The sequence below is a fragment of the Varroa destructor genome, unplaced genomic scaffold (assembly GCF_002443255.2).
Source record: "Varroa destructor unplaced genomic scaffold, Vdes_3.0 BEIS01000007.1, whole genome shotgun sequence".
Taxonomy (NCBI): Eukaryota; Metazoa; Arthropoda; class Arachnida; order Mesostigmata; family Varroidae; genus Varroa; species Varroa destructor.
Window position 1 is genome coordinate 2,104,704 of NW_019211460.1, and position 19,028 is coordinate 2,123,731.

A 19,028-nucleotide genomic window follows, 5' to 3' on the forward strand; every position below is an offset into this window, starting at 1 on the left:
GTATCACTGAGTTACCCCGAACCTATCGCACATTCAAATTTTGGCGGGGCACTTCCCATTTCGGATCATATATCTATGTCGCGCTCTGCCTGGACGTGTAGAAGGATGAATGAAGTGAAAAGAGGACGTCACAGTGTTCTATTTAGAGTGGTAGGACAATGAGTTGCCACCGGATACCCCCATAAATGTGACTTATTAGGTAGTTTTTTCACCTAAAATTTCGAGAGGAATGTTCAGTGTTGTTACGAACTGTTGAATTTGACGCAACATAGACAAGTATTCCTGGAAAGTTGTAGTGTTGCAATTGGAATATAGGAGACACAATAGAATCCGTCTGCCGCGGCCATCTTGCCGTGCCTGCGGTGATTGGTGCCCCTCATGGTGGAGCGAGAGGCCATCTGTGACGGCAGTTGTAGAGCTCTACCAAACGAGTGGTGGGCACTCGTTGGATGACAGGGCTTCTCGTGTACATGTTGTAGAAGATCTTTTGCTAAGTGTCCCTGACTGTCGGAGTAGTAAATTTCCCGAGGCTCAAACGATCTGTTGCCTTTGACGAGTACAATCGGCAAGCTCTTGGTGAGTAAAACTTAATATACCTGTTTGGAAAATAACTCCAGGGCAGTGCAGCTGATCAAAAGTATTACGAGTGACCAATACCGGTATTCCATGCATGTTGCTATAATTAAATCTTAGCGGCTAAGGTTTAATAGATATATTATAACAGATAATTTATAGTCAGGTTTCGAGTATTCTGTCAGTATACTTTCGGTGATTTTGCTTATACAGATGCTTCCTGACCGACATCTGCTGATACGGAAAATGGCAGTTGTTTATTATCTGGAACCAACATTGTACGGTGACATAAAGCTGATTAGTCGGGGGCTACACTTGAACGTCACTGTGCTGAACAACATCCAAATAAATAATTAACGTATAATTTATTTGTAGCGAACTTGCGTGTTTGAACAAAGCGACTAAGTACTTTACTGAAATAGTTTTTTTACGTCAAAATTACGACTTCAGTTTTCCTAGCACATTATGGTATTATAGCTTTTAAAGTCGGGAAGTCAGTCACAGTTTTCGATAATTTTACTAAGGACGTATATGGTTTGATGATTCACTGACCTCCACGGTGTTGTAAGCTATGTAGTGTGGATCGTACATTGGTAATTGGTATCATTGTTAATAGTGATTTGAAATCGACCGACAGCGCATATGGTTAATTTTCAGATATTCCACTATATGAAATTCTTTCAAGTTCGTTTTTTTTTTCAGTTTTCGGTACGGTAAATCCGATTCCGGGTCAAAATGGGAAGCCTGCTTCGCTCCGAGGAAATGACCTTGTGTCAACTCTTCCTACAAAGTGAAGCAGCATACGCTTGTGTTGCCGAGCTAGGAGAACTCGGACTCGTCCAGTTTAGAGATGTAAGTTATCTATTGCCCCAACAACTAGAAATATACTGCGACTAACTTTTTTGTAATGATATCATATAATCAATAGTAACAAATGAGTGGTACCATGCATTATTACGCTAGTAAGTTAACGCTGTGTCTAAAGTTAATCATTTAATAATAAGTAGCCATACACAACTGTTTTGTTTTCCCAGATACCCGATCGAGTGATGTAAAAAGGTCGACAAGATAATTAAAGAAGAGATGATGTAGAATTATGCGCACAATTTTGCTATGGAGTCGAAACAATCTGGGGCACTTTTGTTCGGTCCAGTCAGTCAGAGGCGCTTTTAACCCTTTCCTGTTCCATAATTCTGTCAGAAAGTAAATATAAAAAAACGCACTCTAAACTTAGGTAAAAATCGAGAGAGCTAGCCTGCGTCGATTACAAGTGAATGGGTTTTAAGCCTATACGGCGTACGGGTGTACGTTTGTTAACCTAAAATCGAGTTAGTTCAAAAATGAGCCAACATCAGAAGAGTTGAGTTATAGTTATGGCAGCACACCGGGTAGACGTAGTGTTTATTAAACAGGGCTCTACACTGAAATTAACGAGGGCAAAAAATATTTGATATTTGGTGGGAGCATCCAAGTATTTCCTATGGCTATCGTTACATGCCTAACATATATATAGCACTATTATTCACATCATTGGCACGCATTAATATAAATTGGGAACATACGTCGTTTGCTCCGCGTTTGTTGTAAACTGTCATAGAGACCACAGGGATTTTTGCCTATTCTGTACATAATGTTTAGTTATCTTAAGTAAGTTGAACACGGCAGTTGGTGATTCGAGAACTGAAAGAAGCAATTTTTTTTTCTTTTAAAGCAGATCTTTTTAGTTATCTCACAAAAAAAGCTTTTGCGCTCTGCGTTTTATATTTATATCGTATCCATTCCTTACCCCATGAAGCAGACCCCATCATAATATCACAGGAAGGCTTCTAGCCTTAACGGAAGAAATATAGTGTGCGATTTTGTGTGTTGCTGATCACTATTATCTACATTCATTAATGTGGGCTTTGGAAAAAAAAATCAGAACCCCCTCCTTCTTCTTCCGAAAAGCGTAATTGATTTAACAAAAACTTTCGGTGACTTCACGCATAGAATGATCGGATATTCTTTGACAAAGAACACTTTATCCATCCAAACACTATGCCATAAAGTCACAATGGTCGTCGCATTGTTAGGAATCAGGTAGTTCACCCTGTAGTATTTAACTCATCATTACGATCACGACTCAGCAGATATAACAGTAAACCAGAAACTAATAAACCTGCCTAGTCAACTCAATTGCAGGACGTAAGGAATATATTACATGTTTTTCAAATTCTTTCTTTTTTGGCTTTTTTAATAATAATAGTGTATTCAACTTATATGTTCAAGAGAAACTAGTGTTGTTAAGCAGTTAATAATAATTCTTTAGAGTAACATAATGTCAAAAATAGCTCTCTGTGCAGTAAGAATTAAAATTACCGGCATGTGACACCTGTAATTTAATGGCTTGGATGCCCCTTGGTGCATTTTTAAATTTCATTTAACTAACCGACCACTTACAACAGCACTGCCGCAATGGCGTATTGTAATTATACCAGATGCGTCCTCGAAAACTTCGTAATGAGATGTATCTATTCTTCAGAAAACTGGTTTTCTTTTTTGCAGGAATTTTTTGCATTGCTGCATTGCACTTGTTCCGAAAGGGCGAATTCATTAAAAGATATTAAAAAAGCCATATATAAGTTAGTGAATTGAGGCTAACATTTTCAGTGGACTATCTTATTTTGCAGCTAAATTCTACCACAAATGCGTTCCAACGTAAATTCGTTAATGAGGTTCGGCGATGCGATGAAATGGAAAGAAAACTACGTGAGTACTCGCTTAAATGTTCAATTGTTAACACATCCCATCAGAGCTTTTCGACAACAATATTAACACCTTACTAAAATCTGTTTGTGTTGAATGCTGTTTATGCCATTGTACGTATATTAGACAGTTTGTCGTTCGCTATGCCCGGACATAAATATATGAGAGTAGTATCTACCGTTTTATTGAAATGCCTTTTTAAAATCCAGGGTAGTCTTTTACTTTTTTTTTTACAATTTACTGGAAAGAAAACTATCGCCGTCTCGTGCATACAGAGCAATTTTTCCGTTGAAATTCGTATCAAGGAGGTCAGTGAAAGCATACGGGCTAACATGAGGGAAACAGTGACGAAGACTATTTCCTAAGTTCTTGACCTTAAGTTCGTAAGCTCTTCAATTAAGATACGAATATTTTTTCTCGGATACCTTAAATCTTATACATTGTGTCTCTACATAGTTTTTTTTTTTCGTTTTGGTGTAGATTTGAAAATAAACCCGCCATGCTGTCAAAAAACTAGTTATTTTCATATTGGTTTAGTTCTTAGCGTTGCCTCTAATAAAGAACCCAAAGTACGGACCAGAACGTGGTCGCTTTTTTGGTCAGCCAGATTGGAATTACAGGAAAATTACCACGAATACGTACAATTAAAAACATGAACGTAAAAGAAAATATACTTCTATGTATTGCTGGCATTGTCCAATTTTTTTAGGGAGAAAAAATTACCGATTATCGATACTGATTATTGTCATCATAACACACACGCCTCAGCACCGTACCCCACAGCCAGGCAATACCAGTTAGGTATACTGGTAGCTCACGTATATGAATCCTGAAATAGTCCGCTACAAAGTTCTTAAAAAGTTTAGTTGAGGTAGTATTCCTGTAATTTTAATAAGGACGGTTTGTAAAATCTATGCCGGTACTTTCTCACCCATTTTATGGTACTCCCCAACTAGAATTTGCTAGATAAATAGATCGCTTGACGATTTGCTTCAAAAAATTATTTTTTTTATGAGCTTCCAAACTTTTATTACATTTTTTGGTCGTTTCAGAGCCAAACTGTAAACTATTTACGTTTGTTATTAATAAAGGAGGTAACGTATTTTTTAAATAGTAGTTAGTCAACAAATAAATGTATACCTCTGGAATATATATGTAGAAAAAATAAAATAGTTATCCAGTTCCAAAGAAACGAAACTTGGATCTTATTGAAAAGCCATCAGCATTATTTGTCATTATCATTAGGATTTACTGGGTACATCGAAGGATTGGCTGTGGTTGAGCGCCATCTGTGAGCGCCGTACACTTATTTATTAACAGTGATTAAAGAGATGTCAGCACTCCGGGTAAGTTTTTGTTATTTTTTAATGTACTCATAGGAGTAATTTGATAATGTCAATATATTTTTCTTATGCGGCGTATTATAAATTTGCCTGGAAGTGCCGTAGATCTTTAATATAAATCTGCAAAGAAAAGCATTTAAGCACATTTGTCGATTCTACTATGAGCGCAGCTGCTGCTGTTTCAGATGGTAACTTGATTGCTTTATTTGGTACTGCGTTATGTACTACACAGCTTTTTTGCTGACAAGCATATACTATTTAACATTTTACCTTAGTCCTCAATATCGTGCTAAAGACCTAATACAGCAATATCGTTGCTTAGTTAAAACATTCCAGAAGCTCGTGACCCGTTTTCTCACGACGTTCTCTAGCTGGCAAGGTTATATTGTCTGCTCTTATCCTTGTTTTCAAAATTTCAATACATCGTGATATCCCCTTCCGAAATACATATAATGATATCCAGCTTAAGATACTGTAGGATAAATATGTCTTTTAGCGATCTTTTAGCTAAGAATCTTTTAGCGATTAAAAAGAATAAAGATTACTAGTATTCCTAAAATTAACTGCTTACTAAATACGTTTCATTAACAGCCGTAAAAACACAATAAGCGAAATTCAATGATTATGATGCGAACTTAATCTCAAATTAGTAATCTAGTAGATGTCGACTTGGAATCAGTTTTTAGCTTTTACTTCGACATAATGTATGATCATTTGATTCGATCAGTTAATGTGTTTTAATCAAATAAGCCGATTTTCATTTTGCATTTTCTTTAAGGATTTTAAATAACTAGTTCAGAACTTCCAACGCTAAGCAAGTATTATGAAAACTCTCAGCGCACGGGAAGCCAGGTCGAATCAGCGCAACAGGCACTATTTCAATATGAGACTATGCCGTTAGTATTCGAACAAAATCTTCGCAGTAGTATTTTTGCGAGCGTAAGAAACAACTCTATAAGAGTTGTTTCTTACGCTTACGCTTACGAGTTGTACATATTGAATAATAGCACCCGATTCATTGAAGGGACAATTGATGCCCCAGTTGAATGCGATGCTTCTCCAGTTTGAAAAAGTCATCTCAAGCCACTGCCTGTGCAATGTTGTATTAAAAATAAGAATTACAAACTTCAACTTTGTAATATAGTAGTAGTTCAAGAAAGATATTTCAGGTTTTTCTTCAGACGTTAAAGATTAGAGATATCCTCGAATCTCAAGTCTTGGTATTTTGATGCAGATCTTCAGTTATCAACTGAAAATCGAAATCCACTTGTTCTTGTGATGGCGCTGTGATGACGTGTTTACCTACTAAGCTTATATTGCTTTCTAAGACATGTGATAGTCCAGTTTTGTATCTGGGCGTAGACACACTACATTTCGTACTATAAGTTAGCCGTCTGAAGCAATGCTTGACTGTACAGGGTCCGAATATAAAACTTCATACATTCAAAATCACGTATCAGGATTATGCTAAACATCGCACCATAAAAATCTTCACTAAAGTTATTTTACGCTTCAGGATAGTGGTCCGTTATGAGTGTTGCGGTATTAGTGCGTTTACAAATTTGCTAACGATATTAACAAGCTTATTTCACTCGTTGGCAGGTTTTCTAGAACGCGAGGTGAGGAAGGATAACCTTCCGATGATGTCATTCGGCGACAATCCTGAGGCGCCTCAGCCTCGGGAGATGATTGATCTAGAAGCAACCTTTGAGAAACTCGAAAACGAACTCAATGAGGTAGTTTTTCTGTGTTGAAATTTTTTTTTTTGAATCCACAGATCCGATTTGACGTACAATTCTCGAGTCTGAAATGAATTGTCTTCTCAATTTGTTTAGTTTAAAACTAATCCTCAATGGAATTTACGGGTTTACGGTTGACTGTTTTCAATCTACAATAACGACATTGATACGGCGAAGAAAAACATTGCTGTGATGTGCATTTATTTTGCTAGCTCAATCTTCTGTCACATAATCATTGTACTTTGCCGGCTCGTTTTAGGTGAATACAAATGCTGAGGCTCTCAAGAAAACCTTCCTCGAGCTCACAGAACTCAAGCATATCCTCAAACAAACTCAACAGTTTTTTGATGAGGTAACGGTTCGTCGTAAAGTTCGCTCTACTCGTGGTATTACCTATGCTTGAATCGCTTTCTGCCATCTTTGTTAACTACAAGTTTTCGTAAATAGAGGATCAAAAATCTTTATTTGAATTTATTATTTTATTATTTCTATATTAAATTATATCATTATTTTTTTCAAGGTAGATTTTCTTTACTTTGTTACGCTTGTATTCGATCATCTAATTACTCAATTAAGGGCTTATTCTGGCTTGAATTCGTACCACTGCACGATTGCTGCTTGATTTCGTACACCTGCTAACCTGTACAGGTGATGCCATTGATACGTTGTCACGGCATATGCTTTTATATTATTTTCAGTGGTACGTATGTACTAAATATTTTATTTAATAGAACTATATTTTTGTGCTTGACATTTCTTGCTAGATCGAATATAGTTAATGATTTCCGTTTACATTTTTAGAGGTCTTGTCTGGCGAAATGAAAATAAAGCAAACCAGAGTTTGTACATTAGCTCCATCCCTGATTGTCGGCGGCACATATTAGGAGTATTAAAGCCTAATGTAGGCGTGTTTTCGTCAGTAAAATGAAACATGGCTCGTATTAATTGATCCTTTGACTATTTATACACAAATCACTGTAGTTGTCTTTTCCTTGATTTTCAACTTAGTTAGCGCACACGTTGGTAGTTTTTATTTGGTTTGCTTGATGTCACCATTCAAAGTAGGATATATTGATTTACTTAATTCTTGCTTGTGTTTCTTCAGCTTTCTCTATTAAGTTTCCTCTTAGTGCATACTAAGCTATTATCGGTTAAATTACTGCCTTGGTTATTGCATGATGTCTATCTATGCCTATGGGCGCTTGGCTATCTTTCCATTTTGGCGTTACCTGTTAACGCCAACGCACAGGTTGGCATGGGCATAGGCAAAAGTCCGACGGCATGGGCCGGAGAGGGTGGTATTATGGATCCGGTGGTGAGATATATGACTGGAAGTTCGTGGGATGATGACGGGATACTTCAGATGGGTGACGGGGGACCGACTCACGACGAGCACACAACCCTTCTTGGAGAGGATGCGAGGCAAGGGCAACCACAGAACGTACAAGGAGCCGCCGCTATGAAGCTTGGGTAAGTAGAAAGCTTTCTTGAAGCTACTGTAGAGTGTTAGGTTCATTGATCCAGGCTATGCTGTGGTAATTTGCAAATTCATTACGACAGTAAGAAGTGCGTATAATTACTGATACACTGTGTGAAAATTGTCTCACCAACAGTAAATAGGAGAAGAGCGGCTGCGGCAAAAAGGTCAATACAACTGAAGGATACGTAAATATACGGATAGAAAAAAAATGAGCTTTTATTTATAAAACTATTAGCCTTATCGAAACAGATGCTGCTTAACTTAAACTGTAATTACTATAGTGTTATTACGGATCTCCTGAATAATTTCTCCTGAAATGATCTCCTGAAATTATTGTTTCGTACTATCTTTATTAAACTGAACTTACTGTCTTCATTCTTATGAGTGCTTTGAAAGCCCACGACATTATGATTGGTGCTAATTGTACAATGACATTAAAAAATGATCAATGCGTTGTCAGCCTTGTTTTTGCATCACGATATCCCGCTGTAGCATCATTTTATCTGGGCTATACGCCGTAGCTTTTGTAATGATCTCGAGCACTTGCTATGGCAAGCCAAACGATCGATAAGTTGTGAAAGCTTCTTAAACTTTTGCGATTCAGTTACCTCTTCCACAATCAAATTTGACTAATCATTATACGCTATTGGAGATATCCTTACACATATTTACCTAAAACTGAAAAAATGATAAAAATAATTCATTTTCAAGATATATTACGTAGCTTGCTATTAGCGTAGTAAATATTGTTTAGATGCTTTGTCATCAATATGGTACATAATTTCCGTTAATATTATACATTTCTATTACCACTGTTGTTGTAAACGAGCAGCTTCGTAGCTGGCGTCATTCTTCGCGAGCGCCTTCCATCGTTCGAGCGTCTCCTTTGGCGCGTGTGTCACGGCAACGTATTCCTGCGTCAATGTGACATCGACGTTCCGTTAGAGGATCCCTCATCCTGGGACCGTGTCTATAAAAGCGTGTTTATCATCTTTTTCCAAGGAGATCAGCTTAAGGCTAAGGTAGATTTATGTGATATATAAAGTCTCATTATTTTTGCTGAACAAAATGGCGATTGAATTCCCTTAGAGCTAAATACTCGGTGCTTTTTGACGTTTTAAATGTTTCCTATATGTGCAGCAAGAATAGAGAACTTCATTTGAATTGGAATAAAAAGGCTAAAATAAAATGGCCTATGTTTTAGGGGCACTGTTTTCGTAGGTCATGGTTTAGCTTATAGACGTCCTTTTGTACAGTTGCGAGTTCATATTAGTTTGCTCTTGTATCCATTCTGTCTATTCGCAATAAATACAGGTAAAAAAGATTTGTGAAAGTTTCCGGGCTACACTATACCCCTGTCCAGACACACCGATAGAACGCCGTGAAATGAGCGTCGGAGTAATGACGAGAATTGAAGATCTTAACACTGTTCTTAGGCAAACACAGGATCACCGACATCGTGTTTTAGCTGCAGCCGCTAAAAATATTCAGAACTGGTACGAAGATCTATTTGTACTCATAGAAAGCTTCGTTGGCCGAAAATAATACCTGCTACATCAACTATTTTCTGCCCAAAAAATCTATCTATATTAAGTACAGCTTTCCTTGATTTGTTGCCTTCATCAATAACACGGCTGCTGTCATTGCGTTTTTTGAACATGGGTACGATGTTACTTATTTGCAGGGTGGTCAAAGTACGTAAGATCAAGGCCATCTACCACACTTTGAATTTGTTCAATCTCGACGTCACACAAAAGTGTCTTATTGCCGAAGCATGGTGCGCCGTTGGGGACATCGATCGCATCCAATACGCATTACGACGAGGCACTGAAAAATCCGGATCTAGCGTTCCGTGCATTCTTAATCGCATGGACACAAAGGTACAGATAGCAATGACCGTCAGCCATGCTTGAAGCCCCTTTGTTTGGCTACTGAAATGTTTTGGAAAAAATAGATTTCCTATGGCCGTCTGATTGTCACAGCCGTCGCTTTTTGGATGCCAAAAAGACCGACTTTTTACCGCATCTTAGTAAATTAAAATAGAAATACTGTTTAGTGAAAAAGTAGTTCTATTACAAATCCTAGATTACATTTATTTGTTATATTACATAATAATACAATATTTTACGATATTTTATAAGAAATAATAATTTTCACATAGATGCATTATTGGGCAACTACCTATTGTCTAACATTGTGGTTCGCTTTACTATGAAACAAGAGAGAATCTGTAGCAGCACCTAATTGCGGAAGCTTGCAGTGAAAGTTACCGTTGTAGTGTATCGGGTAAAGTATACTTAAAGTAAAGTAACGAATGAATTCGATTTAAATAGAACAAGAATAGAGCAACAAACATTTTTTTTAAGCTCCTCTGTGGTAAATGTAAGTATATTATGTAATATAAAAAATGAAACATCGTATTTGACACATTCAGTTCCATGTTAATTAAATTTCATCTTCCAGTACTATAACCGGCGTAATACTAAATTTCTTTTAGATTCGATATTAGCTTGTTATGTTCACATAATTGAAAAGCGATGGCGAAGTGGGAAAAAAATGATCTTGAACAAATTCATGTAGACATGTAACAGCTCTATAAAACTCATTTTCTTTTTTTATACTATACAACAGGATAATGTGACGAACAGGAAAAGTGATGTACCATCTTGGCCGCAACTGAAGAAAATTAAACGCAAAGCGCATTCTCAATCAAAGTGCCCTTGCTGATCTGTTCTCACACTGATATTTTTCTTTCAATTTTAGGAAACCCCACCAACTTACAATCGCACAAATAAGTTTACGGCGGCATTCCAGATGATAGTGGATGCATACGGGGTTGCATCTTACCGAGAGATGAACCCTACGCCGTTCACAATCGTTACATTCCCATTTCTATTTGCCGTAATGTTCGGTGATTGTGGCCACGGCCTTATTATGTTTCTTTTTGCGCTGTGGATGGTCCTTAAAGAGCAAGGCATCATTGCCCAGAAATCCAAAGATGAAATGTGGAACACCTTTTTTGGCGGGCGGTAAGTATTCTACATAAAAAACGAAGGGTACCCCCCTTTAACCTACTATATATATTAATACTATATGTGGTCGATGTCGTGATTTTTTAGAGATTTAAAAATTTTATTAACTTTCCGTCCCACGCTCGTGTCTTACTTGGACAACACAGTGAATAATTTAACCCTGTAGTATGAGTCCTGATCTAGGATTCCTTTCTACCTACAGTTATTTTTAATTTTTTAATGTCGTATTAATTTTTCATTTGTTTCTCATATATATATACATTAATAGTGCATTGTCTGGTGACTATTACAGGTATATAATTCTATTGATGGGTGCATTTTCAATCTATACCGGTCTCATTTACAACGATTGCTTCTCGAAGTCACTGAATGTCATAGGAAGTCATTGGAATATTCCTGCGAAAGATAATTACTCTAATATTGAGATGCTGGATCCGGCCAAAAGCTATACTGGAACACCTTATCCATTTGGCCTCGATCCAATTTGGCAGTTGGCCACCAACAAGATACCGTTCATCAACTCGTACAAGATGAAGGTTAGACACTGATGACTATTCAAGTTGTGAAGCACTGTTTAACTTGTTTAAAGGCTATTTTATTTGTATAGAAGGATATCAAAATTATTTTCCGAACAATTCAGATATTCGGCTCGATTTTAGAGGTGGAACATCTGTTTTTACTGAGCATTTAACTTAGGACCTGGATGTTAGTGAACAAAATAATAAACAAATAGATATTTAGCATTTGTTAGAACAATATTGAATTATAGTCAATTATATTCGGTGTGAAATTATGTCAACTAAAAATAATGCAGGAGTTAAATGTCTGTCTTCTGGTAAGCGTGTCGGTCTCTAATTCAAGCTTCGGACACTTCTTGGATATTCTTTATTCTATAACCTCATAAAATCATTTTTGTTCCAGTAAAAGAATTCAACTACAGAACATGCTTTTGTTGAAAAAGACCTAGATTTTTTCATCAAAAACCTCTTTTTCATCTCCTGGAACGTTGCTAATAAAACAACATCATACATTTGTCCCTCTTTTTTGAAGAAAAAAAGAACCAGTTTGTTCTCATTATCGTGAAGTAAAGCTCGGGAATCCTTACTATATACACGTAGACTTTGCTAGCAAATTATGATTATTAACTACTTTTAAGAAAGGAATTCCATCTTAAATATTTTGTTTTTGGTCTTAGGTGTCGGTGGTTCTCGGTGTGATGCAAATGACATTTGGCGTGGTGCTCTCCTTTTACAATCATCGATTCTTCCAGGTTACATTTTATCACGTCAACTTGTTTTAGCTGAATCGTATCAGAAAGATTCTCACAGTTTGTTACATACCTTTCAAATGAAAGCATCGCATGCGAATCTCTGTCAATTTACGACACATAGATACTTTTACTATTTTCCAAATTCCAACATAAAAGTTTAAGGAATAACATTAGCTAATTCATACGCACAGTATTACTTATTGTAAAGTTTGGGTGTTTTCTGAAACGTAATTTTTGAAACAATAATTGTTTGATCCAATATTCATTCTATGATCTTCAGTTGATTTTCATATAATGGCGAGCATTACGATGATAGGCTTTAATTTGCATAGCTGTTACTATAGCCACTCCGCATTTTTCTTCACTTATTCCAGCTGTTCATATCTTCGTGTACGGATAATGAGAAAAATAATTTGTGGTGGATAATATTCGTTTTTTGGGGTCAATTATTTCAGAACCGTTTGAGCATTCTTTGTGAGTTCATACCGCAGATGATCTTCCTTATGTCAATTTTCGGTTATCTCGTCCTTTGCATTTTAGGGAAATGGATGAAAGTCTACGAGGTAGGTTTATTCCAGCCGCAGGTGCCAATTTGACTATAGTCTCTAAATCTTATACAAATAAACGTTTATTCTTAGAATTAATTCAGAATAACCCATGCCATATTGGATATACGGCAAGAAATATCTTGAGCAATTAGATCATTCAATCCCAATAATGATATCTAGTATTTCAATATTTAATTTATATAAGGTACCTAATCTAAGAAGATATCCGGTATGATCGGAACATATAGATTAATAACCATGTTGTACTGCATCTAATAAACAAGGTATAAATAAGGTAAATAAGGCATCCGTAAAGATTCAGGATTCATAATAAGGATTAAGGTAATCGTTGCACTATATCGGCATTAAATTTAATTCTTAATTGGACATATCTAAGTGTGTGTTGGTCAGAAAGCCGCAGGTGACTGACTTTAACAAATTAAAACTAATGACTCCAAGATGGGACGAAAATAGTTAATGTTGCAATTATTTTAGTAAAAGTCGTGTTCTTATTTCAGAACACATCATGTGCGCCATCTCTTCTTTTGCTCTTGATCAACATGGTGATGTTCAACTACCCGAAAGAAAGCAGTAATTGCCTTACCAAACCGTTTTATCCAGGACAGCAGATTGTGCAGGTACGTTCAAAGAATTACTCATGTTAAGGTAAAAAGCTATTGAGAGCTTGTAGACAGACCTGCTTTATCATGAAGCTCGCTCAAGGTCATCACCTTCATAACCAAACACCCAGCAAGTACATATAGACTAAATCAACTTTTGTGCTATAAATAGGATAAGTGTTACAGGCTGTAAGTTGTCTCTTGACGCCTTCACTTTAATATAGTTGGAACTTAGTGTAAAATGCGAGATATAAATTTTTTACCCATTTTATTAACCCGAAAAGTTTTAGGGTTTGCAAAAAATCCAGTGCCCAATACAGCAAGTGTGGTTTTTCTTTTCATCCAGATGATAAACCATTTTGAGTAACCCGCTTGCACGCTAATTGTTTTGATTGGCCCGATTTTTAAACACATTTTAGTATTCAACATGTATTATAATGGTGTATAATTTTATATATTTTTTTTCTGTCCCTGGCTGTTTCCGATTTCAGACGCTGCTAGTTCTTGCGGCCTTCATCTGCGTGCCTTGGATTCTTTTGTCGAAACCCCTAATCTTACGCAAGATGTGGCTTGCACAAAATGGACAATATGGAACTTTACAGAGCACCAATACGGTCCAGGTAATAAATAGTTATTTGAGTATCGGTGTAAGCATCGGATAGAAATGCAGTAAATATGAAAACATTTTTATTTAAATTGAATGCTGCTTAAGTTTTACGAAAAGTGATACCATTTGCTACATTTGTGTTACTAATACGATTTGAAAATGACGACAACTATAGTCAGTCAAATTATTTTGGTTATGCGATACATTACGGCATTATAGTACTCAAATAAGCAATGAGCAGTAAACTCGTACATGCTGCGTTTGAACGTTTTTGCAAGCTCTGTTTTACACACACTGTTTTTTAGGTTCAACAAAAAGATGAGACTCAGATCACGTACAATGAAGATGGGACTATCGCTCAACAGCAGCCTGTTGCCCATGAAACGGTACAGTATCAAGAACCACTAATTTTGCTAACTGACAGATTTCAGTAAGAAATATATGTGACACATCAACATAACCTGCACTTCTGTTCTGCAATAACGCTAGATTATGCTCTTAACAACTACTAATCCTCGCAACGAAGAAATCACGATAAGTGACTCATGCAATTGCTAATTCATTACGTATTTACGCTACGTATGATGATTATTACCTGCAAATATGTGGAATGTGCATATTTAATTAACCGCTATTACCTAGGTCTGATTTTCGTGGTTTTAGGTGGTGAACAATGTGGCTGGCGGACATGATCTAGGCCATGGAGTGTCCTTCGATCACTTTGAATTTGGAGAGATACTCATTACTCAGGTATCATAATTGAATAACACTTTACGAATAAGTAATATGTTAGATCTGTATTAAAGAAAAGATATGAGGTGATGTGCTGGTTCTCTCACTTCATTAATTCTTATCTTCATTAAACGTAAGTTTCTGTTTTAATAATTTCTACTCTTTTCGTGACCGATTGCAGACAATTCACACTATAGAATTTTGCTTGGGAGCTGTGTCTCACACAGCATCATATCTTCGCCTGTGGGCTCTTTCATTGGCTCACTCACAATTGTCCGAAGTTTTGTGGAACATGGTACGATGTTGCAACTTCAACTTCATAAATAAATTTGTTGTTCTCAATATATCTAAGGCATGGATAAAAGAAGTTTATTTCGTTAGAATTGAATGGCTGCATAAGTGGATGAATTCTGTGGAATGAAATTCGATTTAGATGAAAATTCGGCGGCATATGTCCCGCCTTCCGATCATAGACATATGCGACGGAGTACACGTTTGACAGCCTTCACTTAATGATTATAATGCAATGGAGTTAATTTAGTACACACTTTCTTATTTGTTTTCCCGAGTAAATCGATGGAATTAAAATTAACTGAAAAAATTTGTATCTTAGGTTCTACGCATGGGTCTTGCCCAGGACGGATGGCAGGGCGGAGTGATCTTGTTTGTAATGTTTGGGTTCTGGGCCTGCTTGACTGTTATGGTCCTGCTGTTGATGGAAGGATTGTCTGCCTTCTTGCACGCCCTCCGACTTCATTGGTACGTATGCCTGACTTTCGAATAATTGCATTGTAAGATAGCATTTTACTCTAGAGTGAGTCATATTTAATAAGCGTAATATGCCTGCTCTTATCGACGAAGCTGTAACGCTTGTTACAGAGACTAATAAGAAAGCTTCTACGAGCAAACTCGAACAGGCTGGACTAATACACGATTTAGCAAGAAAAAAAAACGGTAAAAGTTGTCACTGTATATATAAATACCAAAGGAAAAGTTTGGTAAACGTTAATTTTCTGCAGAGCACCGCTTTCATGGATATTTCGCGTATGCAACTTCAAAATTAATATTATGAATGGACAGTTCTACGATTAGGCGCTTACGTTTTGTTTTCCTCGCTAGAGGGCTTTGTTTTTAAATGTCAGCTTACGGCGCTTAACCTTAAATCATAATTGCTAACCGTTTTTTTCTACGTATTGTGACTATTACAGGGTGGAATTCCAGAGCAAATTCTATCATGGCGAAGGCTACCTCTTCTCGCCATTCTCTTTCGAATCAATTCTTAAGACTGCGGAGCAAGAAGATGCCACCACATCTTAAACGGACGTTATTAACCACGTTATCGAAGTCTAGCCATGTAGAACCAGTCATACCGGAAGGAGGTATAAAAGGCACATAATTGTATTCGGTTCATATTTCGTTGTCATTGTGATGACAGCTGACATTAAATTCGAAAAACAAATGGGCAGATATAGCACTGCTCTAGCGTTCAACCTTGCTGCATTATCTATTACTCACATGATATACTATATCCTGTGGCTTGATTACGTTATTGAGCTTTACGTTTCATGATTAATGCTAGTACAACATTTGACATATCCTTTGCCTGTGATTGTAATCTTTATTTAACGTAGATATCTGATAATGAAGGTTTAACCCTAAAAAAATGATACTAACTGGTAAAAATAGCAACTTCATTGTATCATGTGTAGTTAGTTTAAGTGTCCACTTCTATTCTTCTTCGCCATGTATTTAATGTACTCAGGTCTATAGGACCCACCTCGCTTAAGCAGCAAATGGCCGTGTTTGATTTAGTAGCATCAGGCAAATTAGGCGACTGCCATTTGAAGTGACGCAATGCAGTAAACATTGTTCAGAGAAAAAGAGTTCCTCTTTGGTACTCAGCGGTCGGTGATCTCCCGTAGTCAATAGGACTGCTTGAAGTTTTTTAATTAGCCAAATCATAATCCATAGCAAGTACATACACGGAAGTCAACACACAGTGTTTCATCCAACTGAACAGAGCACACAGTCTATAAATATACTATATAATATATACAGGATGCGTATATACATACATATATTTCCGAAATGGACAGTATAATCGGTTTGTACAAGATAAGATTGAATTCAATGGGTAGGCTCCAAAAAAATACCACACAATATTTAACCACGAAGACAACATAAAAACAGTGAAAACGATATAAAAAGTACTGTTTTGATGATTCTCGCAGATCCGAATACATAGACAACTTATGGCCTTTTTTACTGCTAGTGAATCCGACATTCAAAGCTGGAAGGCTAAAAGGCACTCCAGACTGAGGGTCGGACCAAAAAAACATTTCTGTTTATTAAAACATAAATGCTACATAATTTAGAATAAAGGAACGAATAGTATGATCTGTGTTAAGAAATAGGCTATTTAATTATTGGTACTAATGTCGTATATTTTCGAGTCCTGCGAGACAGAAATGTTTCATGCGGAAGGCAGGTCTAGATAGCAATGATGAAGAAACGAGTATGAGTGAAGAAATGAATGAGGAACTAATTTAATTGAAAACGTAACAAAACGTATTTGTTCACATAAAGACCCATGGTGTAGTCTTATTGTAGACAAAGATCTTGCCTACAGTTCATAGAAGGTTTGATGTTTTTGTTGTGACTGAAGTTGATGTTCCAAGTTGATGTTGAGTTCTCATAAAACTTTTTTACTCATCCTTTTATGTTAAGGAAGTTTTATGTCTTTGCGATCTTCAGCTAGCTGAAGCGTGTTACAAGTTATTCCCGAAGTTAGAGGAAGGCTCTTTGTTTCAATGTTCATATCAACATAATGGGATTACTTTTTATTCCAGATAGAGTGTAGATATTATAGCTCTATGCACATTTACATCACTGATTTCAGGCGACATCGAAATTGATTTCCAAAAAATTTACACGCCTGCGGGTGTTCGTCATATTGATTTTAAACAGCGTGCTGTATTTAAGTATGACCATTTGTGACTAAACTCTCGACATTAGTATTTGTGTATAAACGTCATATTCATGAATGGGTTCGCCGATATGCAGTTGTGAGTTTCGTATGTGCAATAGGAAATCTCTAACTACAGCTCTTCTTAATATTAAATTATATCCTTGCCGGTTATAATGATGAGCTACGCCATCCTAAAATAACTTTACCTAATTTTCTAATATCAAAATCGTTCAAGGTACTCATCATCTAGGCACAAAGGCAATTACATCTGCGCTAACGACAATTCAGTTGTATGCCTTAAATAATTTTAGCAAATTTTTTAATATAGGACATACAACTAAATTATCGTTAGCGCAGAGGCAATTGCCTTTGTGCCTAGATGATGAGTATCTTCAACGGTTTTCTTATCTAAGTATTGGATCCAACTACATTTGCCATCTAATTAGAGACAAGTAATTATATAATTCTGTTTATATTTTTTTCATTTCTTTTCAACTGTTAAACATTTGTTTTAAGAAATCGAAACGTTTCCGACAAATGTTTTGAGATGATTGTCTTTATCACTCATTATGTTATGAAGTGGTCGCAAATCTCTTCACGTCTTACGTCGCTTGCTGGTTTGGCGTGTCGTCATGGTTCATATTACCGGTGATGCTATGCTATCACTACATTATTGCCACTGTATTATTGTTACCATTATATCCTCCTTTTGCCTGGCAGTATTAAGACAGTGATTTGGCTCGCCGGTACATGCGTCCGTGTACTTCTCGCTGAAGTGAGTCGATTCCAACGATAAACGTGTACCACACATTCGTTGAAAGATGTGCAAGCGCAACACATACACAAATGTAATTTCTAATTCATTCACTCGCTTGCGTTGGCGAAGGACGTTCCTTCGAGAGGTGATGAAACCACTTGTGTACTTTATGTGACGTCTCGTTTGGGATTCGTCCTGCGACGGCCGATTTAGTAGCAGGTGAATTCTGTCCCGACTGAGTTAGTGTAGGAAGTTCGAATGAGCATATCAGAGAATAACTAATAGGGAAACAAATAGAGTCTAGGATGTTCAGGAAAAATGACTTATGTTGACATTGCGTGAATATATGAAGCGCATGGACAGTGCCTAGTACAGATGCTAAATGAGTGTGTGAGCAGCAGCAGAATGATTGCTATCCATACAGGGCGGTTAAATGTAACAGCATGAAGGTAAGTATAGATATAGTGCCACATAGGAAATGAAACAAAAGGAGTGACTTGCCAGCATGCTATGTCGTATGCAAATAAATATTATCGAGAATTATCGGCTTATTTTTCGGTTAGGCATTAAGCTAGTACGGGAAAAGTAGTTCGCTAGCGTGTTTCAGTGATTGG

The 19,028-nt window shown here is 36.7% G+C and overlaps 2 protein-coding genes across 5 annotated transcripts in view; both read left to right on the forward strand.

The window, feature by feature from the left end:
- Nucleotides 1-90: 90 nt before the first annotated feature.
- Nucleotides 91-17,100, forward strand: Vha100-1 (V-type ATPase subunit a family protein Vha100-1). Of its 4 annotated transcripts, none has more exons than XM_022813500.2 (20): nt 91-576; nt 1,276-1,425; nt 3,243-3,321; nt 6,264-6,397; nt 6,660-6,752; nt 7,650-7,870; nt 8,713-8,902; nt 9,195-9,376; nt 9,565-9,760; nt 10,644-10,909; nt 11,205-11,448; nt 12,108-12,182; nt 12,638-12,745; nt 13,249-13,368; nt 13,842-13,970; nt 14,263-14,343; nt 14,621-14,707; nt 14,871-14,984; nt 15,303-15,448; nt 15,898-17,100. In XM_022813500.2, the coding sequence occupies exons 2-20, from the start codon at nt 1,309-1,311 to the stop codon at nt 16,004-16,006; spliced, it is 2,691 nt and encodes an 896-aa protein (XP_022669235.1). In that variant the 5' UTR covers nt 91-576; nt 1,276-1,308; the 3' UTR covers nt 16,007-17,100. The 4 variants fall into 4 exon arrangements, with proteins under 4 accessions (XP_022669235.1, XP_022669236.1, XP_086832071.1 ...); XM_022813501.2 differs by having other exon boundaries at nt 92-576; nt 7,764-7,870; XM_086975945.1 differs by lacking the exons at nt 91-576; nt 1,276-1,425 and adding an exon at nt 4,564-4,664 and having other exon boundaries at nt 3,271-3,321.
- A 974-nt stretch (nt 17,101-18,074) lies between these two features.
- LOC111254061 (RNA-binding protein MEX3B-like) overlaps nt 18,075-19,028 on the forward strand; it is a 66,347-nt gene continuing 65,393 nt past the window's right edge. The window contains exon 1 of the mRNA XM_086975947.1: nt 18,075-18,863. Coding sequence (XP_086832073.1) covers nt 18,858-18,863 — 6 coding nt within the window. The 5' untranslated portion in view covers nt 18,075-18,857. The remainder of the gene's footprint in view (nt 18,864-19,028) is intronic.